The sequence below is a fragment of the Lepidochelys kempii genome, chromosome 6, assembly GCF_965140265.1.
Source record: "Lepidochelys kempii isolate rLepKem1 chromosome 6, rLepKem1.hap2, whole genome shotgun sequence".
Taxonomy (NCBI): domain Eukaryota; kingdom Metazoa; phylum Chordata; order Testudines; family Cheloniidae; genus Lepidochelys; species Lepidochelys kempii.
Genome location: NC_133261.1, coordinates 61,461,493 through 61,487,373, shown reverse-complemented (window position 1 = coordinate 61,487,373; position 25,881 = coordinate 61,461,493). Strand labels below are relative to the sequence as shown.

The 25,881-nt window shown below is 49.1% G+C and overlaps 1 protein-coding gene across 7 annotated transcripts in view; it reads left to right on the top strand.

Moving 5' to 3' along the window:
• Nucleotides 1–22,891, top strand: part of PACSIN3 (protein kinase C and casein kinase substrate in neurons 3) — a 38,970-nt gene extending 16,079 nt beyond the window's left edge. For 3 of the 7 annotated variants that reach the window (XM_073348248.1, XM_073348247.1, XM_073348245.1), the window contains exons 2-13: nt 8,481–8,545; nt 10,796–10,863; nt 12,753–12,853; nt 13,326–13,482; nt 14,326–14,561; nt 15,041–15,196; nt 15,898–16,073; nt 17,067–17,187; nt 17,686–17,819; nt 18,663–18,728; nt 19,243–19,403; nt 22,565–22,891. In XM_073348248.1, coding sequence (XP_073204349.1) covers nt 12,800–12,853; nt 13,326–13,482; nt 14,326–14,561; nt 15,041–15,196; nt 15,898–16,073; nt 17,067–17,187; nt 17,686–17,819; nt 18,663–18,728; nt 19,243–19,403; nt 22,565–22,680 — 1,377 coding nt within the window. In that variant the 5' untranslated portion in view covers nt 8,481–8,545; nt 10,796–10,863; nt 12,753–12,799 and the 3' untranslated portion in view covers nt 22,681–22,891. Of the gene's footprint in view, nt 1–8,474; nt 8,546–10,795; nt 10,864–12,752; nt 12,854–13,325; nt 13,483–14,325; nt 14,562–15,040; nt 15,197–15,897; nt 16,074–17,066; nt 17,188–17,685; nt 17,820–18,662; nt 18,729–19,242; nt 19,404–22,564 lie in introns of those variants that run through there. The other 4 variants (XM_073348244.1, XM_073348246.1, XM_073348250.1 and 1 more) reach the window with 3 other exon arrangements.
• The last annotated feature ends 2,990 nt before the right edge of the window (nt 22,892–25,881 follow it).

Sequence of the window (25,881 nt, the reverse complement as noted above, 5' to 3'; positions counted from 1 at the left end):
ATTGGTGTTCCACAGCATGAGCCTGCCCCATTGCCACCAGGAGGGATAGCTCAGTGGTTTGAGCATTGGCCTGCTAAACCCAGGGTTGTCAGTTCAATCCTTGAGGGGGCCATTTAGGGATCTGGGGCAAAAATTGGGGATTGGCCCTGCTTTGAGCAGGGGGTTGGACTAGATGATCTCCTGAGGTCCCTTCCAACCCTGATATTCTATGATTCTAAGTAAGGATGTCCAAATTGCCGGGGCCCGTGCTTTGAAAGAGGTCTGTGTCCATGTCCTCATCACTCTCGTCACCACGCTGCCGTCGCCTCTTCACCTGCTTTTGCAGGTTCTGGTTCCACACATACTACAGGATAATGCGCGAGGTGTTTACGATGCTCATAACTGCCGCAGTGATCTGAGTGGGCTCTATGCTTGCTGTGGTATGGCGTTTGCAGGAGAGCAGAGTTGCAGCAGAAGCGGTGGCTAAAGACAAATGCCACGAGAATAGATATTTATAGAGAATGACAAGAGGACCTGCAAGGTGGATTCAGGAGAGCAGAGTTGATGGGGTGGAGGACGACAGTTAGCACCGCACGTTTTCTGGGGAAGAACATGCGTACCCGGGAGCCCATGACAGACAACATGGAGAAATTTGCTATTGAGACAATAGCAGCAGAGCAGAGTCGCAGTGGATGACGACGGTTAGCAGCACCCAGGAGGACCAGAATGGATCCCCCGAGCTGCAGGAGAGCAGAGTTGCAGTGGAAGTAATAGATGATGATGGTTAGCAGAGTTACTGCACCGTCTGCTGCCAGCAGCACCCAGGACACAACAGCGGCAATGTCGGTGAGCTGAGCTGAGTGGGCTGCATGCTTGCAGTGGTATGGCATCTGCGCAGAAAAAAGGTGCGAAACGATTGTCTGCCATTGCTTTCACGGAGGGAGGGGCGGCTGACAACATGTACCCAAAACCACCCGTGACAATGTTTTTGCCCCATCAGGCATTAGGAGCTTAACCCAGAATTCCAATGGGCGGCGGAGACTGCGGGAACTGTGGGATAGCTACCCACAGTGCACCGCTCTGTAAGTCGATGCTAGCCACGGTAGTGAGGACGCACTCTGCTGACTTAATGAGCTTAGTGTGGACATAACCAATCAACTGTATAAGATCGATTTCTAAAAATCAACTTCTATAATATTGATCTAATTTCATAGTGTAGACATACTCATAGACATGGCCTGAGACTCATTTCTCTAAACAAGAGAGAATAAAAGTTTTGGAAAGGGAGGGAGATAGAGCCTGGTCATGCCAAATAACTTCAAAGTGAAAGAAAGGAACTCCTGTGTCAGGCTTGGTCTACACTGAAAAGTTATATCAGCATAAGTACATTGGTCAGGGGTGAGAAAAACTACACCCTGACCGTGATAACTGTGCAGACAAAACCCCTGGTGGAGACACAGCTGCACCGGTGGATGGGGGCTTCCATCGACAGGGCTAACTTTGTTCAGGGCGGTGGTGTTCCTACACCAACGTAAAAACTTCTGTCAGTGTAGGCTACATGCAGGGCTGGGCCACAGCCTTTTGGCACCAGAGGCGGGGAGCTCAAATGATGCCCTCAGGCACCCTCGCTTGGGCCAAAACTTTGAAAGGTCTCAATTCTGCCTTCTTCCTGTTCTACTCCTCTCATGGTACTGCTCTGCTACCTACCCCAATAAAGGAGAACTAACAACTTTAAATGCCTTGTTCAAAAATTTTAAGTAACATGTAACTTTCAGATGCCTGAACAGCAAATGTAACTTTTATTGTCTGCATAGTAAACACTGGCATTTTTATCTGTTTGAATAATCAAAGTGGTGCTTTCCGTGCCTTCTTGGTTGCAAAGATTTGAACTGCTTTCTGAAGGTCCATAGTCTGGGCCAGCTCATGGTCTATTGGGATGGTTGCAAGGCCGAGTAGCCTCTCCTGTGTCATTGTGGAGCGTAGATGTGTTTTTATTAACTTCAGCTTGGAGAAGCTGCGTTCTCCACTGGCAACTGTTACAGGAAGTGTCAGAAGTATGTGCAGAGCAACAAAAGCATTTGGAAAGAGGGTGGTCATCTTATTTGTGCACATATATTCCAGAACAGCCTTTGGAGTTGATCCTGCTGAAATGTATCTTGAAAGGGCTTTCAGTTCATCACCTAAATCACTTGCATCAATATCGTGCATGTCATCATGTGTCAACACTGTCTGTAGTGCCCTGCATTGCTGGTGTAGGTCTTCTTCAGGTATAGTGAGGAGTTTTGGAATATCATACAACATCCCAAATAGACTGCTGTGTTCCTTGAGCTGCATGAAACGTTCTTTGACTGTATTGCACAATCTAGCACCTGGTTAAAGCATTCAACTTTGAATTGTTGTTTGGGGTCTCTTATGGGATTATCCCGTGCCTTGTAATCAAAATGTCGTCTTCTTCAGTGACTCTTGTATTCTTGAATGGGTGGGAAAATAGCTTCAGTGTGAAGTTCCTCTGCCAACTTCTGTGCACTCTTCAGAATGTTTTGAAATCCCTCATCTGACCGGTAAGGCTGTAGGTATGACTTTGCTTTGTCCAGTTGTTCCATTGCTCCAGATAGATCAAGGTCAACACCTTGGAGTCTCTTGCTTACAACATTTATTTCAAACAGTATGTCATGCAACAACACTAAGCCACACAGAAATTTGAAGTTATGTATGTTTCTGGTGATTCCATTTCCCTCTGCCACTGTTCTCCCACAAACAGTTCCTGTCATAGCATTATCCTCCATAATGACAACTATGGCATCATCTATTGTCCCAATTTGGTGTTTGATAGGCTTTATTGCCTCCACTCGACTTTCCCATCGTGTGGCACTCAGTGGTTTCATGTCAGAGAGGATGTTCCCAGATGTTGCTTCAAAATTTGCCATTGATGAGTTGATGCAGAGAAAAATACATAGATGCTTTGAATTACATTAAAAAATTCAGCAGCCTCACTAGAAGCTGATGCTCCATCACTGACCACCAAGTTCAATGAATGAGAACTGCATGGGACAAAAAAAGCTTGAGGGTTTAACTCTCGGATCCATGTCTGCACTCCTCTGTTCTTTCCTCTCATGTTGGCACCATTATCGTAACCCTGAACTCTCATGTCAGCTATTGCAATTCCCGTATCATCCAGCTTTTTAAGAAGCACATTTGTCAAACTAGCTCCTGTGGTATCCTCAATGTCAATAAATTATAGAAAATGCTCTGACAGTCACCGTTGCAGGGACATTTTCACTAGGTTCTGTTGTTACAAAATGCACCATTAAAGTCATTTGTTCCGTATGGCTGATGTCAGGTGTGCAGTCCAGAATAACAGAGTAATATCTTGCTGACTTCAGATCTGCCACAATCTTCTGTTTCAGAGTAGCAGCCGTGTTAGTCTGTATCCGCTAAAAGAAAAGGAGTACTTGTGGCACCTTAGAGACTAACAAATTTATTTGAGCATAAGCTTTCATGAGCTACAGCTCACTTCATCGGATGCATTCCACCACAATCTTCCGTTTGACATTTGTTGCTAGTAACTGTATGATCTCATTTTGAATTGTTTTTCCAAGGTAGTGGTGTGTGTACATTTCTTGGGTGGTGACTCTTCTTAGATGCTCCTAGAGTACAGCATCAAACTCAGCCATCAGCTCCACAGTTTTAAGGAAGTTTCCATTGTTTGGCACATACAGCTGATCTGAAGTGCCACGCAGTGCTAGGTTTTGGTAGCAAGCATTCTCACAATGGCAATGAGCCTTTTCAGAACATTTTGCCAGTAAAGAGACTCTGATGCAATCTTCTCTTGATGCTGATCGTCTATGGTGCCCTTTAACCTTAGTCTCATCTCAAGCTCTTTCGACCTATGGAATACTCTCTGGTGATTTGCTGCCTTCTCATGGCATGCCAGATTTCTAGCCAGATTTTTCCAGTCCTTTGTTCCTGTAGAACCCAATGTGGCTGGAACATTAGACTGGAAGAATTTGCAACAAAAACAGTATGCAGCATTCTGGGTCTTTGAGTACATAAGCCGTGGCCTCTCCACTTTGTCACCACTGGAGATTTCACGCCAGTAATGTGTTGGATGGACACTTCTATTTTCATTGTCTTTGGGGAACATGAAGTTTTTCACTTGCTGTGGCCCGTGCAGTACAAGGAAGTCCCTCAGGCTACTGCTCAAGTGGGTCCACAGTCCTGGATCATCTAGACTTAAGGAACTAAACTCAGCAGCAGCTGTTTCTTGTGCCTCCACCACACTCTTCTCTGATCTACACTTCTTTTCTTCAGGAATGTGCATGGTTAGATCCATTTGAGATGGAGATATGGATGCTGCAGTAGCTGCCAGGTCACCTGCACTCTAACTGGAAGATCAGGCATCTCCTCACCCCTCACATCCTCACTGGGGCCGGAAGGCTCACCGTGAACATTTGTGTCTATGTATCTCAGGAGAGCTCCTTCCTGCTTAGATAGAAAGCTTCCTTTGCTTTCTTTCTTTTTCTGAATGCTGCCCCAGAAGGGCGTTTTATTCTTTCACTGATGACTGCCGTTCTATGTCAGCTATAGTGGCTCTCAACACTCAATTGAAGGGGACAAATAAGCAGGCTGGTAGCAGGACCTGACTGAGGGAAGATATCAGCATCTTAAGGGCCTAACTGGCTCCTACTACTTCGGTTGACTGGCTGTTCCCCTCAAGTGGGTTCAGGAAAGCAGCAGGAAACAGGAAGCTCCCTGAGATTAATCAGTCCAGGCTCCTGGGGGTGCTGGAGAGGTATATAAGAGGCTCCTCCTCCTCTCTCTCCCTGCAGCTCCTACTGCTTTCTGTTATTCCCTCTCACCTTTTCTCCTGCCTGCCTGTTATGTCTCTTGTGCCCTCCTTCCTCCAGCACAGCACTCCACCATCTCTGTGCATCTAGAGCAGAGAGAATACATATGCACCAGCAGCAGATACAATTTTCTACACTCTGGGTCCTAGTGATGCCTCCCCCCCACAGTCTGGCACCTGAGGCAGCCACCTCAGTTCGCCTCATGGTAAGGCCAGCCCTGGCTACGTGTGCATTATGGGGCCATGCTGATATAGTTATGCCGGTGTAGTCTCCGTAGTATAGATACACCCCTGGACAATAGGAGAGAGAGCAGAAGCTTGAAGCTAAAGGAGGATTTGGACATGAGGAACAGCTTTTGGCAGTGAGAGCAACTTGAGGTAAGAATAAGGATTTCCAAGGTTATGGAGCATGGTGCAGTCTCTCTGCTGTTTCAGGATGTTGTCTCAGTTGGAGTTGTGGAGGATACTAGTGCAGTGAGTTAAGCTAACTTCCAATGTTCAGGAGAAGTTTGAGTTCGCTGCTTGGCCCTGTGAATTTGTCCCTTCCAGTCACAGAACCTCCCAGCTTTGAAAGAATGTGGGATTCCTTCTGTGTGTTTTGCTGATGCACTGCAATCCTTGAAATCTGGTGTGGATTTGTCTGACCTCAGCAGGGTGTCTTTTTCCGCTTGCAGGCTTCTGGAGTCACCTTTGCATGTACCTACCGGTCTGACTAAGTGCTTTGTCTGTCTGTCTGTGTCTTTCTCTCTCTCTCCACAAGCTGGAGAACCCAGCTGAAAATCTTCTTTAAACTGGACTAGGCAGCTTTGGGAGCTCCAGTTCCAAGGGAGTGGCTGGGAAATACTGGCTCCTAGCTCCTTTCCCAGCTAGGTGACTCCACCAAAGGTGCGATCCCTGGATTGGAATAAATACTATTGTGAAAGTCTGCCCTTCCCAAGCAACAAGGATGTCCCATGCAGTCACCTAACATTCCCATTGCTTGTGGGATCTTTGCATTATCTGGCATCTCGACCAGGCACCCAGCTGAGTAGCTGCAAGCTAGAGTGGGGACCTGGGCATGCCCTGTGGGAAGTGGGTAAGTACTGTGCGGCGTTTACAGGAAGCTACTATATAGTGGGAATGTAGAGCACATCACTAGCTCAGAAGCACATCCACATTTACCACTGTGCTGGTGTCTGCTGGGCCAGGCAGTCTCTTCTGGCACTAGACTGGTGGAAAAGATAAAGGGCAGTCTTGGCTGTTTGTCTGTAGATAAGATGACTTGGCAGGACTGGCTTTCACTGATAGTCCTCTATCCAGCCTGCCTTAAAGTTCATAGCAATTAACTATGGATGCTTGAGGCTCAGTTTCCTAGTAAATTTGTTCACACTAAATGTCTGTAACTGTGGCTGAGAGTGCCGTATGGTAGGGACAGTGCCTTCATCTCTATCTGGTGTAGGGCTGAGAACTATTTGGGGAATCATACCAGTCACAAAGGCCCTGTTCCCCCTGAAATGGAACTGAGCTAGACATGGCCTGCTCCTGACAAACATGGGCTAGGCTTGGTTTCAGTGTCTGAAAAACAAGGGGAAACCATTCCTTGTTAAAGATGTCTGGCTAAGGTGGGAAGACTAAAACCTCAGTTTCTAGATAGGGTTGTCATGCAACTAGGTCCTGTGCCCAGCAGTAACTGGGGTGTGGGAGAAGGTGGGACAGAACATGTAGTGTGGCAAAGGCCATGCTCTCCCACCTGTGCAAATCCACTTCAAAGGTGAAGCTCCTGCAGAGCTGCCTTCCAGAATTAGGGGAGTTGGGAGGGTGAGAATGAACCTCCCATTTCAGTATGCTCCTCACTTTACTGAATGGAAAAGTCCAGACCTTGTCCACAATGATCCAGCCATCCAAGGAGGCAATCCAAACAATATACCCAGATACTGCCCTGGGCACTCAGAGGGTGGAAGTATCGAAGGCGGTGCACAGGAAGGAGGCTTTCTCTGTCTGCCTTGGGGAAACATTCACAGTGGCTAAGGATTCCTGTTTCTTCTTGGAAGAAGTAGAAGATGGTCCCTTGGCTCCTAGGCCAGAAAAAGAGTTCATGCATCGGGACTTCAGGGATGAAGGAATGAAGATGGGTGAGAGACAGGTGCAAAAGCAGTGGATAGGGGTATGAACTGAGTGAAGGGGCTATGGGCCCACTTGGTTACTGGGGTGTTGGTATGTAATGCATGCAGAGTCTAGCTATTCCTTCCCTGTGAGAGAGGAGGGAGCAATTCTGCAGTTAGCCTCCTTTGCCTACAATACTCTAGCCTTTGTCTGTCCTTGGGGAGCAGACAGAACTGTCTAGGGTCAGCTAGTCTTGGTGTAAACCAGGGGTGGGGAACCTTTTTTTCTGTCATAGGCCATTGACTCACAGAAAAAAATCCATTGCAAGTCACTCACCCACCGGGGGTGTGTGTGGTGGGGCAGAGCTCGGGGATTCCTCCCCCCGCAGTGGGGTGAGCCAGCGCTCGCAACTTCAGCCTCGTGGGGGGGTGCCAAGACTTAGGGTTTCCCTCCCACAGTAGGTCCAGCCAGTGCTTGTGGCTCCAGCCCTGTGGGGCGGGGGAGAGTGGAGGCTCAGGGCTTCCCCCCCCCCCCCCCGAGGTGGGATGAGCTGGTGCTCTCAGCTCCAGCCCTGCGGGGGGGGCGTTGCAACCTGGATGAAATTAACCAATGGGCTGGATCTGGCCTGTGGGCCGTAGGTTCTCCACCCCTGGTGTAAACCCTGTGGAGTCACTGGATTTAGAGGATGGAACTGGCTCGTGGCCTGGTAACTAGAGGCTGGAAATGACCAAACACAGAAAAGAAATCAGCTCCATTGTACTGACACAAGGTAGTCATCCTGGGGACCACTTCCTGCCATTTCCCTGGGAAGAGCAGAGAGTGAGCTCAGTGCTCTTCCACAACCTTTTACTCTTGTCACTTGGTCTCAAGCACTGCTATTTGCCTCTCAATTTGCTCTGGAGGCAGGTGCAGCCCTGCCATAATGGGTTCTCTGGTGCTGAGCTCTGCTTACAAAATGCTGCTGCGTAGGAAATCACTATCTGAAGAAACCCTGAGCCACTCTAGCACCTTCTTATAACTGAGAGTCTTCCTGCTTGTTTAGCCAGCTAGATGGGATAGCTGATGATGGGGAGAAGAGGGATATATTACTCTGGCCACATTTTTGCTGTGAGAAGATTTTCTGAAGGCCCTCTTGATTATGGGGTCTAACATTGTGTGGAAATCCTGTATTTTTCTCCTCTCCCAGCCAGCCACTCTGCAGAAGTGTCTGATGCTCCTGCATGTAGTCATCCTGCTGCAGAATGAGACTGAGTCCTGATCAGTCTAACTCTAGTGCTCTTGCAGGAGCAGGCAAGGCAATATGTGATTCTCTCCCACTACTGGTGTGGAAGGGAGGAGAGGGAGACAGGCGCACTTCTCCTGCCACCCTTCAATCCTGACCTGCCACATCCTTTGCTTTTCCAGTACTGCTGCTACATCTGCCAAAGAACCTTGGTTCTGACCTACAGACCCCCTACTATTCTGGTATCATGGCCTCTCCTGTACAGCAGCTGCCAACCCTCTGCCATGTTAAGATGTCCACAAGGTACTCTGCTGTGACCACAAAACTAATGTAATTTGTATTTTAAGGCAGGCTTGGAGTCTCCATTGGTGAAATGACCTCCTAACGGTACAGCCAACCTCGGGCATTCAAAAATCGTAAGTTTGGTTTTAAAATGCTTTTTAAAAATTTCACTTTTTGTAGTGCACTTGGGTCATGGTTTTTAAGCTTTTTATCTCAACAGCCATAAGGGCTGGGAACGCTTTAAAATGAAAACGGAGAATCTCATGTAATGGTATTACTCCAGGACCTGGGGCTCTAAGAAAATACCAGTGGTTCCCAGACTTGCAATAAAGTGGCAGCACTGTAAAAGCTATCCAACAGCCAGATAGCTTCCTTCTGTTTCTCGTTTGTCTCCTTCCCCACTAATAAAACCTCCACTCCTCAAAAGCCACCCCAGGGATTCTCCTACTTGGAGTTTGAGCTGGCTTTGCCATCCCACCAGCATCAGAGTGTGGTACATAGATCTACAAAGAAATCATTTTGTTTTTGTTTTTTATTTGCTAGTAAACTCTCCTGGCTGTCCCAGCACTCAAGCTGTTCGCAAGAGCAGACGGCACGTGATGCTGTAGGAATAACCAACTTGGAGGGCAAGCCTCTTGCTCTTCCTGGGGCTCAGGCTGACAGTGGCAGCTACCTTTCTCAGCGCTTCTGTTCACTATAAAATGTTCTCTCCAAGTCTGCATGTGGGGTCAGTGTGACCTAGTGACTGACATGGGGTCAGTGTGTAGGAGCTCTGGAAAGGGCTTGTACAAAAAAGGGTCCGTCTCATTTTCTGATGTGTATCTTCCACCAAGACAGACCCACTGGACTTCTGTAGGGCCTATGCTGCTCCAGGAGAGGCTTATGCCCTAACCAAATGCCAGCTACTTCGGGGTTGCATAGTATATCCAGCAGGGTTTGCAGTTCTGGGGTTGATTAATAGTTCTGGCAGCTAAAGAAACAATCTGTCTGATTCCTAAATTGAACGTTTGATGCAGAAACTGCAGAAAGAATGGACCTGGGTTCTCTGTCCTTTAGTCCCTTTTCTGACTGACTCCTAGATGGAGCATGGCTGCTCCACAGCACATTAAACAATTTTCAGCCTCCACCCCCAAACTCTCACGTGGGGTAGTTAGTCAGGACTGGAAACCAGAGTCTGACAGTGATTCATCTTTCCCTGGGAGGACTCAATACTGTTTAAAGGTAAACTGAGAAGGATTTTTTTTAAATTGTGCTTGTGCCTCTTGCTTCCTTGTGAAGGAGAAATAAGGCCTGGGAGATGGGTTAAATATGTTTTTAACTGCTTGTGTGTTACCCTAGAGATTTTCAGAGTGTAAAGTCTGGTGGTGGTGGAGGATGACTAGAAGTCCCAGGGATGTTTACTGTGAGTTCTACACTGTAACTGAAGGGGCAATGCAATGACTCTTTAACAAACACTTTATTTCTCCAAAATATGACTTGGTGAATGGTTAGCACAGTGACTCAAGCCGCTCCTCATCCCCTTCCCTCACCCACGCCTTCCCCTGCCAAATCTTAGTTTGACTAAAATCACCTCCCTTCTCAGGTGCTGCAGCTTCCATTCTGTTGGCTCTTGCGTTATCTCCATTTAATTAATTCTGAGCCATTGTAGCCTTCTGGCTTAAGCAGGACATCCGTTTCTAACACAGAAAAATCAATCAGAACAAGAAATATTACTACTACTTGGAGTACAAGCTCCTTGGGCAGGGATTGTCTCCTCATGTTTGTACCATGTCTAGCACAGTGGGGTCCTGGTCTACGAGTGGGGTTGCTACTACTGCAGTAAAATGTCTAAATCACTTAGCTCTTTGGCCTACAGGCACTAGAGGAGGCTTTTGCCTCTTGATTCTTCTGCACGTCATGGTAGACAGCACTAGGCTTATCCGAAAAGCCAAGTGTGGGCAGCAGTGGGGAAGGCTAGAGAAGACATGTGGGCTGTACTGCAACGGAAAGGAGGACCAATCCCAGTGCAGCTGCTGTGCCTGGGAAACCTCATTTAGTTTAGTCCATTCCAGCAGTGGGCTGTTCCTTTGCTCAGCTATTATAACAGCACCTTTCCCGCACAATGCCGTCATACTGCCCCACTGCTTCTATTTTAAATCTCTGGGACTGGATCTTGTGACACAGGGATTTGGCATCTCCCCTACATGCTGGAATGTGGCACCTTGGAAGAGGAGAGTGGCAGCAGCTGCTGTACCGGGAGTGCCCCTCCTTGCCTTGAGCATAGGAGGAGACCCAGGTTCCTATCCTAGGACTGTTACTTGTCAGAACAGCAGTGTCTCTGTCTGTGTCAGAGCAGCAGGGTCTAACTCTCTGTGCATCTCTCTCTTACCCACCACCACGTTTAGAGTTGGAACAGCCCAAGAAATCACTCCGGGCAGCTGGGGCCTCCAGAGCCCTCATTCTTCTCTTTCAGGTATGTAGTTACTTTGTTGCTGGGCACAGGAGTGGAACCAGCTGACTTGTAGTCATGCAAAGTTCTTTCACAGGCTGGCTATCAGGGCTGCTGGTGAGGGGAGGGGTCCTTCTGCATTTAAGGTTTCATGCACCTGAATCTTCTGTTTGGTATGATGACTTGCCCCTGTAACAGGGTTTCTTGGAGGGCAGTGGGGGTTGGGGGAAGTTGGAACTTTGTTGGGAAGCCAGAGGAATTTCCTTGATGGCCTTCTAACAACCTTCATATTATCCAAATGTGCTGCTCAGGCAGATGGTACTTAACGCTCTCCTTGGTTCCCTCCGTGTGTCTTCTGAAGTCTACCATGGGTCTCTTATTGTGTGGCTGATAGTCCCAGAAAGCAGACGCTGAGAAGGACTGAGGGGACATGGGATACCTAGTCTCTTGGACTGATCTGATGCTTCTTCTGCTGTGTGAGTTCTGCCTTGGGACTGGCAGAGAGAGCAGATACCTTTCTAGGGTGTGAGGGAAGCTTTTTATAACTGGGAATGTGGAAGAGGAGAAGAGCAGCAGCAAAGCATGTCAATCCTATGTTAACCAAAACTTGCCTGGGACAGGCCTGTATATACTGCTTACTCAGGCCTGTCTCCCCCTGCCACCCCTCAAAGGATAGTGGTGCTTAGGACGGTCCTGAGCACCACCATCAGGGCAGTTCTCATGTGGCAGCAGTGCCAGGATCCCAGTCCAGCCAAAATTATGTATTGATTCATAGATTCATAGATATTTAGGTCAAAAGGGACCATTATGATCATCTAGTCTGACCTCCTGCACAACAGAATTTCACCCACCAGTCCTGCAAAAAACCTCTCACCTATGTCTGTGCTATTGAAGTCCTCAAATCGTGGTTTAAAGACTTCAAGGAGCAGAGAATCCTCCAGCAAGTGACCCGTGCCCCATGCTACAGAGGAAGGCGAAAAACCTCCAGGACCTCTTCCAATCTGCCCTGGAGGAAAATTCCTTCCCAACCCCAAATATGACGATCAGCTAAACCCTGAGCATATGGGCAAGATTCATCAGCCAGATACTACAGAAAATTCTTTCCTGGGTAACTCAGATTGGGCCGAATAGGAATTGGTAGTGACAGTGTTTCGGTGTGGGGTGAGATGGGGCCTTTGTCACCTTCTACACTGGATTCCCTGTGCCGAACACAGGAATGTGGTGACAGAGACTGTGTTGTAATGTAAATTGGGATGTTCCCAGGAAGCTCGTTCTGCCCGGAAACCCAAGCACATCCTTGGATAGATGGCACTAGGTGTGGCTATAGTTCCCTTCCTAGCCCGATAGGCTGCACCCCATTTAGGACATGCCTTCCTGGTGACCATTGGGTTTTGGTTTCTCTAGTCAGTAACTGATGTAATCTCTTAATCCTCCTCACTCTTTTATATTGGGACACTAGAGTCATCTCTTTCAACACAACTTATTTTAAGTGTCTCAAGGCTTGGCATGCTCAGTAGTTTAACTGAGCATGCTCTTCCTTTGATGGTCTTGGTGCAAAAAGAAGGAGTCTCTGCTGAGGCCTCTGCTGAGGCAAAAGGTTCTGGACTTACCAGTTTCTCCAGGACAGGTACAGCCTGGGTGGTGGCAGGGCCAGTTTCCTCCCTTCTAATGTGCCACTGGCCTCTCCTGAATGGGTCCCTTCTAGCGGGGAGAGGAGTTGAGTCTGCATGGCCTGTTTCGTGCTGGAACTGAGTCAGGGGGCTGGTAAGTGCCAGTGGTGCTGTGATATGGACACTTGCCCACTGGCAACTGGACTTGCCCAGCTCTCTTCCATAAGTGTTGAGTTGTCAGGATGGTGCGTGGCTGAGTCCCTGACAGTGTCATGCTACAAACAGCTCTTCTTTCTCTTCCAGCTGCACTGAAATCTGCAAAAATTCTTTGCTGCAAGAAAACCAGGGTTATGTCATCAGAAGATGATGTTGTTGGGGAGGCTCTTGGGGGCAGCTTTTGGGAGGTAAGGCGGGATCATTAGGAGGGAGGAAAATGTCTTTTACGTGTCACCCATAGAGTTATGGCTTGGGTCTCAAGCTTTCTGGGTAATATGCTATTCCCCTGGAGTGGGAGAGAGGGAGAGACACTGACTTGCTTTTGGGACTGGTGTAGTTCTCTGGAGGGGGATTCAGTAGGGTGTATAGGGGAGGTAACCCCTTCCTTCTCAGAAGCTACTAAGTGATGCCTCTGTTCTAGACCTGAATCAACACCAATGGAGAAGAATGTGAAGCCAGAACATCCCACCTCTTAAACTTCCCACAATACATCCACTTCCTCCTGCGGGAGCCCTGGGTGGGGTCCTAGCCCGGCTGCTAGCCTCAGCAGGACCTGCCCTTACTATGTGGTGGCCTGATCTGCTGCCCCTGGCTCCTAGGGTGGGTGGATGGGTGGGTGTGAAGTCAATGCAGTGGGACTGACACTGTCTGCTCTTTCAGGCTGGTAACTACAGGCGGACAGTGAAGCGTGTAGATGATGGGCACCGTCTCTGTAACGACCTCATCTCCTGCTTCCAGGAGCGAGCCAAGATTGAGAAGAACTATGCCCAGCAGCTAACAGACTGGTCCCGCAAATGGAGGACCACTGTAGAGAAGGGTGAGGCCGGCCGGCTAGGGTGGGCACAGCCTTCAGGAGAAGCTCTCCACTCGTAGAGCACCCTGTCTTGCTGTGGTTGGGGCTGTCCTTAGGAGATGAGCACACCCATTGGGCAGCATGGAGCTGGATTTCTTGTATTCTTCTTTCCTGGCTCAAACCAAGTAGCTCTAGGACAGGGATGCTCTGTGGTTCACCCAGAACCAGCCACCAGTTCTCTGATCCCTTCAAGGAAGGGATGTTCCCTCTGCATTTCCAAGTGCTCCATTACAAAAAAATGTTTGCCAGACTGGAAGGGGAGGTTCAGGCTTGGAGTGTGTACAAGGGAAGATCTGTAGCCTGACTAAAGGATGACTTGGGAGGAGACGATGGGAACACAAGTGCCTAAGAGAATCTAGTGGCAGGTGATTGACATCACAAGGTGATAGAGCCTTAGAGTGTAACAAGGAATGGGAGGGTATTAGAACAGTTGCCCTAAAGTGCCCACTAGCCCGTGAAACTGGCCTTAAGCTCCAGCCAGGGGACTGCCATTGCTTCCCTCTTCTAAGCTCAGCTAAGCTAAGCAAAGCCCCTAAGGAATATTTTGTAGAGACTCACCTACACTGCACTGGGGCAGGACTAGATCATCAGCTATGCATGCTCATTGTTAATACCTGACTCTGCGAGCTGTAACACGTAGTCCTTCCTCTCTTTTCTATCTGTGCAGAGAACAGTCCACGTTGGCCTGAGTGCTTTTTGGTGGTGGCAGAGGTGTCCTGCATGATGAAGGAAGGCTGGCTTCTGAACTTGGTCCCCATATCTGTGGACATAGGGTTGTAATGGCCACTCTCATGTTTGCTCCTCCAGGCCCTCAGTATGGCACACTAGAGAAGACTTGGCACGCCTTCCTGACAGCTGCAGACAAGCTGAGTGAGATCCATCTAGAGGTGCGGAACCATCTTGCTGGAGAAGATGCAGACAAGATCAAGGCCTGGCAGAAGGAGGCCTACCATAAGCAGATGATTGGTGGGTTCAAGGAGACTAAAGAGGCAGAGGATGGATTCCGTAAGGCCCAAAAACCCTGGGTGAAGAAGCTGAAAGATGTGAGCAAGGAGTGTGTGTAAGGCAGAGGGGGCTGGGATGCTGGCGCTAGACATTTTTGCCTGGAGTGCAGTTAGCTTGGGTGTGCTTTGTTTAGACATCTCTTTAGTTGTGGGGGTTGGTTCTGTTAGGTGTGGCTGGCTCTTTGCCCATGGCATACTTGCAGCCTTCCTTGATGCAGAAATATCTGGGGTTGGTGGGCTGAGGCCCTCCTGTGTGGCAACCTGTGACTTGGGGGAGGAAGGGGGTGACTTTATGTCTGTGGAGTTCGGGGGAAGCCTTTTCCTTTGAGCATGGCAGGCTGATGGCTGAGCTGGCCTCTCCTGATGGGGCTGGCTCCTATGTGATGTTTGCTGCCAGTAATAAAGTCTGAAAAACAACACCTACCATCTCTTCCCCCTTCCCCCCAGCAACACGTAAGGGATGGGAAAGTTTGTGCTGGGGCACCTAGCTCTGGTTTTTACAGAACTACCTGTGTTAGGTGGAGACCTCTAAGAAGAACTATCACACAGCCCGGAAGGATGAGAAGACTGCACAGACACGTGAGAACCATGCCAAGGCAGATTCCTCCATCTCACAGGAGCAGCTGCACAAGCTGCAGGAGCGTGTGGAGAAATGTGCACAAGAAGCTGAGAAGGTGGGTGTGCCCTATGTGGACTCAGACCATTAGGGGTCACTATACCGGCGAGGCATGGGGAGAAGAGACTTGAAATGAGTGTCAGCTTAGCTCCTGGTCCTACAGGGTGCCAAGTATCCTCGCTGCCTGCTGACTTGTGTGGGAGCTCAGTACCTCATGGGACTGACCTGTAGCTAGTCAGGTCCTGGTGACAGGATTCAGACAGCGCACCTGGTGCTGTATAACAAATAGTTCCAGGCTGCTGCTCCATAAGGTAGACGCTGCAGTGCAGAAGGATCCGGCACAAGAGTGACTAGTGTGCATGTCCAGGTGAATGCAAAGTTGTAGAGCTGCTCAATGGAGAAGACGGCTGGAGAACTGAGCCTGTCTCTGTCTGTCTGACCCCCTCTCTGTCCCCCTCACCCGCAGCTGGGAAAGTCACTGCCATTGGAGAACTGGGGAAGGTGTCAGAGGTAGAGAGGGGTCACTGACATGGCAGGACTGCAAGCCTGGCTCTGGGGAGGAAGGGGCTTGCCTGGGTTCCCCTGATGTTCCCATATGCCATGCTTAGCTGTGCAGGGGAGTCTGTGCAGGGTCCCCTGATGGAGAAGAGCAGGAGCAGGTGGGAAAGAAGCTCTTGTGTGCCCTAGACAGGGTGCAGAGCAGGGGGTTGGCACCACGGCCAGTTGGCTTATGTTTGTTCTCACTCCTGGCTGCTGCAGTGTAAGGATCAGTATGAGAAGATGCTAGATGAGCTAAACCGCTACAATCCCCGCTACATGGAGGACATGGAACAGGTGTTTGAGGGCTGCCAGGAGGCAGAGTGCAAGCGACTGTGCTTCTTCAAGGAGATGTTCCTGGATCTACACCAACATCTCAACATCTCCACTAATGAAAGGTACCTACCTGTGCAGTGTGTCCTGGTGTGCGACGGGGATGTCCACTGCATGGCCTCTGGGAAAGGAGAGTGTCTGGCGTGTGTGTGTGTGTGTGTGTGGTGGTGGGGGGGGGGCTTGTGTCCTATTATTTCCCCTTCTAAGGTGTCTGAATAGCTGCAGTCTGACCACAGCTTGTCTCTGGTTTTATTCAGGGTGGGTTCCGCCTCAGTTTGAGGATTCCACCGCTCCTACCATTGTGCACCCTTCTTGTGGGTGTGAGTCTTTAATCTACTCTGTCCTTCACTATGAAGTGAAGGCTGTTACCTGCCTCCAAGGGGAAGTCTACTCTGTATCTGGCTGTGCGGACCTACCCCCAGCCCTCAGAGCCTGAGCTGCCATTTCTGCACAGCTATTTTTAGCACACTAGCTCCACTGTGGACCCAGGCTGGGAGACTCACTCCCAGGTGAGGTGTAGAAATACACCAACTCACTGCTCCATAAACTTTGAGGGCCAACGCCACCCCATTCCCTCCAATAGCTGGAGACATTTAACCTGCTTCCTTTGGTGTGATATGACTCAGGAGATATGGCCATGAACCCCCATGTAATACTGTGCCGGGGCATGGGGGTAGCCATTGCAGCCTCCCAGGACAGTTTTTGTGTAGGGTCGAGGAACAGTATACGTCAAAGAGACCCATTTCCCTGTGTCTCTTCATGGGATTCTGCCAGCCCTTTGCAAGTTCCAGCAGCAGGGCATCTCCAGCTGTCCATGCCTATGAGCCAGGCCAGCTGGCTCCCTGCTCCATCTCTGAGGGGATGGTGCTTCCATAGAGTGGGATGTCTGGCTTGTGAAATGCTTTGGGGTTAAAGGTGCTGGAGCACAGCCTCTCTAATCCCCAGTGGTTCTTGAAATAGGATGATGTGGAGGTGAAAGGGGAAATTTATGCACCTGACAGTAATTTGGGGCTGTACAGGGACTTGTTCACTGACATTGGTTCTGCTTCTGCTTGCAGTTTCCATGCGCTGTACCGGGATCTGTACCAGGGAATCGTGGCTGCAGATGACCAGGAGGACCTGAAATGGTGGCGCAACACTCATGGGCCAGCCATGGCCATGAATTGGCCACAGTTTGAGGTGGCATATTCCTCATTTCCACATGCTGCAGAGCTACTTTATTGTACTCGTACTCTGTGGCTTCCCCCTGCCCGCTGAGACTTCCCACTGGAAAACACTCTGTCCCTGCTCACCTGGGATCATGATGTTTCGTTTCTTTTTTCTTAGAGGGGATAGTACTGGAAGGTCTACCTCTGTGGCAACTGGGGAGAGGCCATGCCAGCTAAAATGCAATCATTCTGGCCCCCCTCCCAGCTCTGGTCAGGGATGGGGGTTTATGCTAAGGGTAGTGAGACATGCTGAATCTTTTCTCCCCCCTCTACACCCCCAATCCTCAGGCATGATCTTACTGCCTCTGCAGGGCTCTTATTTGTCAGACTATTCCATTGCATTGCTTGGCCATTAGTTAAATATGGTGCTGTGTTCTTGTGCCCCACCCACCTTCCTCTCTGGCAGTAGAATAAACTGTGTCAAAGCTCTCTGGACTCAGGGGACTGACGTGCCTTTCCTTCTGGACAGGAATGGACCCTGGAAACCCAGCGGCCAATCAGCAAGAAGGAGAAAAGCAGTAAAAGTGCTGAAGATGTGACGCTGACCAGCATTGTGCCCACACGGGACGGTGTTTCTCAGACCCCTCCACAGACACGGCGAGGGTAAGGGCTGAAGCCTGGGACATACTGGAGAGGCATAATTATGCCCTGGAGTATGAAATAGCTTAGCTGAGAAGAATGATCTCATTTGTATTTCTCTCCCTCTTTTTTTCACCATTGGGCTGGAAATGGGTGAGCCCCAAGCAGTGCCCTGGCCTATACAACTCGGAGATGAGTAGGGCAGAGAAAGGGGCTTTTTTGGAGCATTGGGGTGGGATAGTGGGAGGATCTCCTTTGCTGTCCACGTGCACTCATATGATAGTGCCAGAGCTAGGACCTTCCTCTCCTAGTGGCCCTGTTCAGTGCTGGGGTCTCCTCTCAACTCATCCTAACATGGGTCTGCTTAGTCTGATTCACTGCTGAGCAGGATGCTGTGTGGGGGACGATGCTGGTAGGATTTTGCCTTCAGCTGCTTTTCATCTCTGGGAGATGGAAAAAGCCCCTGGGGATTGGGAACTAGAAATCCTTCCCTAGGTACACTGGCAGGCCTGGATGTTTGAACAAGACTCTCTTCTGTGGATACGAGCATCTTATGGTTTGGTGTGGGGTGCTACCTGGTCAAAACTTGACAAGCCCAACAGAGAAAGTTTACACAATTCAGGTAGCTGCTTCCTCTTCCAGGATCTGTAGCAAATGAGTTAGAGAATGGGAAGGAGTTTAGGAAATGAGTCTCCCATGGTGTCCACTTCCTTCCTGCTCCAGAAGACATAATCTCCTGCTAGCACAAGTGAAGCTTAGAATTGAACATGGCAGGGAAGGAGTTGGAAGCAATCTGGGTGGAGCTGTCTCCAGGCTGTTGTCCTTTCCCAAGGAGCTGGATTCAGGGCCCTATTTGCCAATCCACAGGTTTTCCTACCAAGCGGAGAAGAACAATTTCTTCTATGACACCCTGAGGGCATCAGCCCATGTGAAGTTAGTATGGAATGCCCCCTATCCAGGGGGTGTCTGGGTTCAAACTATTTGTGTTCTGCTCTTCCTTTCTCCTCTGTTCTGGCCCCTGAGATAGGGAGACCAGCTGAGTCTGCCCTGGGGGGATGTGGCCTCCTTTCTCTTTCAGGGCTTTTTCCAGCTGAGCATGTTTTGGAAATACCTGAACTTCTTTGTGTTGGCTGTCCTGGGTGAGGGATGTCTGAGTGGGGTTGGGACTTGAAAGGGGGGATGCTCTTTGGACCCATTGCCTACACAACCCCCTGGGGTTCTGCAGTTTTCTGGGCTGTTTTGAGCCAAATCTAACTTCTCCTGGTCTCTCTCCTTCCCATACACTTCCACCCTCCTGTCCTGCCTCTCTGTCTCCTCCTGGCTCAAGTGTAGTTGTCCCTGGGGCTCTATGGTGATGCATGATTCAGGAGATGGGGAGGCACCTCAGAGGGTCAGGCCTGTGTTTGAGATAATCCTGCGTTTTTGTTTTTCCTCCCCACACACACAGCGGAGCGAAAGAGGACATGTCGGAGTGGTCCGATGACGACACTCCCAAGAAGTGCCTGGATGCCAATGGGCACGAGGAGGACATAAAAGTACCAGGTGTACAGGTGCGAGCGCTGTATGATTACACAGGACAGGAGGCTGATGAACTGAGCTTTAAAGCAGGTACAGAGGCACTAATCCCTTGCCACTACCACTTGGGCTGATGGTTGGAAACCTCCCACTGTGAGATCTGGATAGCTCCTTGGGAACTGTTCATTGTCCTTGCCGACTGCTTCTGGAGAGGGGCATAGCACTGGGCAGGCCAGCACTCCATTCCACCATGCTGCTGAGAGGGGGACCAGCAAGGCTCATACTGTGAGGGAGGCATCTCATGCATAGTGAGGCATTCAGGTGCTGAAAATGGAATGTTTTGGGTCCTGGCCAAGGGGTTGGAGAATAACCTGATTTGTGTTTGTTTGGGGTAGGATGGGGTGTGTGTGTGAGAGAGAGAGGTGGAAACTCTGAATAAAGACATGGGGGGTGGGGGTCTTCTGAGCCCTCATTAGCAAATGTTGCTCCCTTGGGCCAGAATTGTGAAAATCCCCTCCAAACCTTTCCTTAGGAACTTAAAGGGGGAGGGTTTGGGTTGCCTTTATAAAGTGCCTCCTCTTGCCTTTGTAAAGGGGCCAGAAAGAGCTAGTTTTGGGGGGATTAAGTTCTTGTCCAATAAGCTGGAGTTAGGTTAGCAGGAGGAAACTCCACAAGCCACCACCTAAGGCAGTGGTACTCAACCTGTTTTATCATTGTGGGAAGCGCCCTCCCCAAACCCTTCCCCCCTAGGCCTCTATGTCCAGTGCCCCCCACCCAGAGACTCCCACAACAGAGTGGGGCCAGGAGCAGAGCTCTGTGGCGTGCAAGCTAGGTGGCAGCCCCAGTGTGGTGTGCGAGCCGGGCAGCAGCCCTGGCACTGCAGCATGCAAGCTGGCTGGCCTTTAGCACACAGCTGGGCTGCAGCTATGTGCTAATTGGGCTACTTGCAGCCACGGGTTGAGAACTACTGACCTAAGGTGAGGGAGCTTCCTGGGACTGGAGCAGTCTGCTCCCAGTAGATGATGAGGCTAAGGAGAACCCTGGGACCTTTCTCTCCACCTGAGCTGTTTGTACTCTGCCCGCCTCTCCCCAATCTTCCAAGGGGCCATCTGGATCTTGGGAGTGTTTCTAATCTTGCTTGTATTGACTTGCTTGCAGAAACATTGACTCTTTTTGCAGGTACTAAAATCCCTGGCTCAACAAGGGCCTGGTGCATGAGGTCAGCATCTGTGCTGCTGAATCACTACTAGATTTCTTGGCACTAACTCACTTACTGGCTCAGTAGAACAGCTTTAAAGCAATCCCAGCAATAAGCTGGATAAGGATAATTACCCTAGGGGGAAGGAGAGATACAATTTCTCTCCCTGACACCTGCTGGTTGGGATGCGATGGAAGGTAGCAGGCCCATGGGTCCCACCCCTCCCACAAAAGAAACGGCTCTAATTCAAGCCAGTTCGTCCCTTCAGTGCTTGGGTCAGCTCATTCCATCCAAATGCTGCTATGACCAGCCTGTACTAGTAGGGCTTGAGTTCAACCTGGATTGCAAAATGACTTTCCTTCCCAGTCTCTGAACAATTGGACAGTCCCACAATGACAGTCAAATCTCCTTGTCATGGTAGAGACAAAGGATTTCTGTTGGTGGCAAGTGATCCTATTCCTTCCCTTTCCCAAAGTTCAGATCTGGGGTAAGGAATAAGAGCCCTTCCTGGCTAATCTCTGTGGGCCCATTCCATAGTTTACTGACTGCCTGGGCTTTGGCCAATCACTGAATGGGCATCTAAGCTGAGCTAGAGCTCAGCGGTTTCTCACTAGTCCTTTCCAACTGCTTCGGAGGAGCCTTAGGCCAGAGAGAACATGAAGCAGAGTTCCAGCACTGAGATTTGGGAAGCGCAGTGCTCCCCAAGGGCCTTCTCTTGACCTCTCTGGTGCTGGTCTCCTTATCTAAGGAAAAAAAAATCTTTCATGAGCAACATATGCTTCTTCGAGAGCTCCCTCTGTAGAGTTTTGTGTGCCTGCAATATGGTTCCAGTCCAGCGGGAAATATTGAGATGATGTGATGAGATCAAGATTATACTTGTTTGTTGCATTTCACCTGTATGGGGTTTGTACAGTAACTCCTCACTTAATGTTGTAGTTATGTTCTTGAAAAATGCTACTTTAAGCAAAACGATGTTAAGCGAATCCAATTTCCCCATAAGAATTAATATAAATGGGGGGGTTAGGTTCCAGGGAATTTTTTTTTGACAGACAAAATGCTTTATATATATAAAGTTTTAAACAAACAATATAATACAGTATACAGCAATGATGATTGTGACACTTGGTTGAGGTGGGGGAGTCAGAGGGTGGGATATTTCCCAGGGAATGCCTTACTGCTAAATGATGAACTAGCACTCGGCTGAGCCCTCAAAGGTTAACACATTGTTAATGTAGCCTCACGCTCTACAACGTGGCGCGAATGGAGGGAGGAGACACAGCATGGCAGTGGCTGCAAACATTCCCTGTGGAAACTGAACGTGATGATGAACCCATGCTATCCCACTGGAGCGCACCACTCCCTTCGCTTTCCAGGTGGTGGGTGGGTGGGGGTGTATGTGTGTGTGTGTGTGAGAGACATGCATTGCCCCTTTAAGTACGCTGATCCCACTCTAAGTACACTGCCTTTTTAAGTAGATCAACAAGTTGACAGCAGCTGATCCTTCTGTCCTGAGCCCTATCCTGTTTTCCCACAACACACTCTGTGGAGATGGGGTTCAGGAATGGGGGGTGGAAGTGGGGGCAGGGGGAGACCCTGACATCAGCACTCTTCTCCCCGCCTCCCGCAAGCAGGAGGCTCCTGGGCGCAGCTCCAAAGAAGAGGGCAGGAGCAGCACATGGCAGTGTGGGGGAGGGACAGCTGAACTGCCTGGCAATTCATAACCTGCTGAGTGGCTACTGCTTAGGGAACTTAGGGGAGCTGAGGGGACGGGGGCTGCCAGTCCACCCTGGTTCCAAGCCCCTACCAGCCAGCTCCAACGGACGGCTCTTTCTGCAAGCAGTGGACAAAGCAGGCGGCTGCCAAACAACTTTAAATGAGCATGTTCTCTAATTGATCAGCAACAAAACATTAACTGGGATGATGTTAAGTGAGGAGTTACTGTACTTCTAATAGGAGGGTCATGCCCATTTGCCCCTAGGGAGCTATCCAGACCCTGGGAGGTGTATGGGCTCTTGACTCCTTTCCAGTGGCAAAGTTTGTGCTGTTTCCTCTTTAGGTGAAGAGCTAATGAAGATCAGTGAAGAGGATGAGCAGGGCTGGTGCAAAGGCCAGCTTCACACTGGCCAGGTTGGACTCTATCCTGCTAACTATGTCAAGAGGGTGGGATCATGATTGCTACTCTCATCCTGACGGGTGTGTGTGTCACATGTGTATCAGCATCTCCTGCAGAAGTCACCCAATCACTGCTGGGCCCCTAACCCACATCGACAGCATGTGTAGCAATTTCTGGACTCTGGGGACATTTATTTCTTGTAATCAATGCTTCATTTTAAAATTCTAGAGCTGTAGGGATTTTCTAATAAACAAAGATTGAGTAAAGATTTCTGCTGCCTCTGAGCACTGTAGGAATTGAGGGAGGGGTCTTAATAGCTTGTCCTGGGATGGGCCATTGGGACATATTGATACCTGGCCAATCTGCTTCTGCTTGTAAAAATCTGAGAGCTTTTGGGACCATGATTGGTTGGTTGAAGGCTGATCAGTTACTCAGCTTCCCTCTTTAGGGAAATTTTGAAGACAAACCTTAGGGTAGCTTCCTTTTTGGACCCTTTCAGGTTGGCCTAGGTATGGCCCTGAAGTAGTTCTGGTGGTCTTGGCGCCCCTTCTCACAGACTGGCAGAAGTTAAGTGTCCATGGTAATCTGTTCAGATCTGAGGGCAGCTTTCAATACCATTCACCTCTAGGTCTTATTGATTGCTCGGTGGACTGCAGCTGGAGTAGTTGGCAGAGCTTGAGTGGCTCTATTCTATTCTTTTTTCTTCCAAAGATTCAGTATGGTAGTGCTGGTTATTGCTCACCTGCCCAAAGGGCTATCCCCTGTGGAGCATCTTGACCATGGGTGGTGGATATCGTAGGCAGACGGAGGTTGTGCCTCCCCAAACAGCCTAGCGTGGCCCTGCCCATGCTCCACTCCAAGGCCAGGCCCCCTTCTGCAGTTTTCAGTCCTCTGCCCTGCGCCAGGCTGACTGGGGCTAGCTGGCTTGCCTCCCTCAGGGACTCAAGGCGGCTGGGGCTGCATTGCGGGCCCAGTGCACAGGGGCGCTTCAACCGCAGTGAGGGTGCTCTGGGCTCCTGTGGGGTAGGTGGGGCCCCCATGATCTTGAGGTTCAATTAAGTTTCCCATCCTAGTCAATATTTATGCCAGACAGCGCGGGGAGATGCTGAAGTGTCAGAAAACATGTCCAGGGTGTCATCAGACCAAGGATAGTGCACTATCTGGGAAGTGGATGATATACCTTTTTGGAGCCTCCAGACAAGATGAAGTTGACATAGTGGAGGGGAGGCTTGGTGCCTACCCCACTCAGGTTCGTGGCACTTTTGGTTTGTAGTGGGTTTTTGGATCCTTGATAACTGTAGCTCAAACTACCTCTTCCTTCTGTCTGTAAAGGCATTTATGAGCTCTTCTCACACATCTGAAACCCTCTCTCCCCCGTCCTTCAGGCCCTTGACTTGCAGACTGGACGACTGTATTGCACTCTACATGGGGTGCAGTGCTTGCAGACCCTTTAGAAGCAATATATGGTATAGAATGCACCTACCTGCTTCGCAACAGAAGCTACCTTACTCCAGTTCCACTAGCTTCCCAACTATTTCCAGGTGCCATTCAGTGATGGGGATCTGTAAAGCTTTTTATGCCCTGGGTCGTCTCTCCATCTTTATATTCCACTGGGGCAACTGAGGTCGGGGGGGGGGGGGGAGGGTGGCGTCTGAAGTTCATGTTGCTGGCATTCAAATGTCATGTGGATAGCCTAGGGTCCTCAATTCTGGCTTACATGTGACATACAGAATGGCCGTGGAAGCCCAAATAAATGTAACAGAAAGGAGACATTTGAAGTGCAAAACTAAAGGTGAGATTGGAATTAATTTTTCATTGTAAGATTTCAGTCCTGGGCAAGTGAATTATCACTGAGATACAGAGGTAAAATTGTAAAAACAGCACTTAGAATTTCACCTAGGAAGGTAACTGCGCTTACACACACGTGAGGTCCTTGGCCCATGGTTGAGAAGATACCTGCCATAGAGTCAGAATAACTGACAAACTTGGGCCAAACATGAGAGAGAGAACTGGAACACAGGAGAGATGTCTTCTAGTAACCCAGATGTTATACAGGCCAACAAAAAGGTTCCAAAGCCTTAAACTTGAAAAAGAGCAATAAGACATTCAGAGGAGATCCAACACCCAGATTCACTCCTTTAACTGTAGAGATAAAAAGCAGGCAGACTCAAAACTCTGTACTGACCCCAAGGAGTTACCAAGAACACAAGTAGTAAAATGTCTGCCGTGATGGCAGAAGCCAAATTCTTCGTCAAATTAGCTGCAATGGCAGGGTTTGGCAGATGGCCCTGGCCACAAAGCTTTGATATTTGCCTGCCTCATGAGGTTGCCTTTTGGGCTATATTTAGCACCAGGAAGTATTTATCTGCACAATGTGCCAGGTTCAGGAAGGTGTCTCAGGAGTGAAAATGTACATTGATGCCATCATAAGCTGGGGCAGCTCCACTCCTGGACTTCAGGAACAACTCTAGAGGGGACTGGAAATCATAAGAAACAACCTTCAAGTGAATGAGGCTTAAGTGTCCATTTTAAGTTACTGAAAGTGAGCAGACCTGTAAGATTCAAGTACTAGTGAATATGCAGAGACCCAAAGATAAAAGAATTCTGAGACTGCAAGGCATGTTTATTTAGATCAGTAAGCTTGTACCTACCTATGAAGCTCAAACAACTTTCAGTAAAATCGCTTCACAGATAAACCGAATAGATGTGGATGGCAGAGTGGGTCAGAATTCAAGCGTAGCATTCACTGACTATAGCACTACTGCAGCAATACTTTGACTCACGGGAAGAGTCTCTAAAGAGGTTTCATAAAAAGAGTAGGACTGACAGCTCCCTACGAGCATGACTGGCAGAAAATGTCCAACTGAAAAGATGCTAGGCCTTGCCTATCAGTATACAGTTTGACTAGAGAGAGTTATGAATCCTCAAGCTGAAATGAACCATAAACTACTGATTATGGCCTACAAAAGGACATGGAGAAGTGTAGCCAAGGATGCAGCCATTCCTTTATCATGATCTTGAAGTTCCAGCTAGGACATTGCTCCCTTCACTGACCCGCAGCCAGATGACCTAGAACAAATAGGGATAGTACACATGAACATGAGATGAGCTAGAGGATAAACAGGCCGAGGATAAAATCCTACGAACAATAAATTATATGTAATAAATGGGGAAATCTAGTCTTCCCACCTATATATTCCTAACTTATATATGAGTTTTCATAACCATTAGCAGAAAAGGACAAATATGCCTACCCCTAG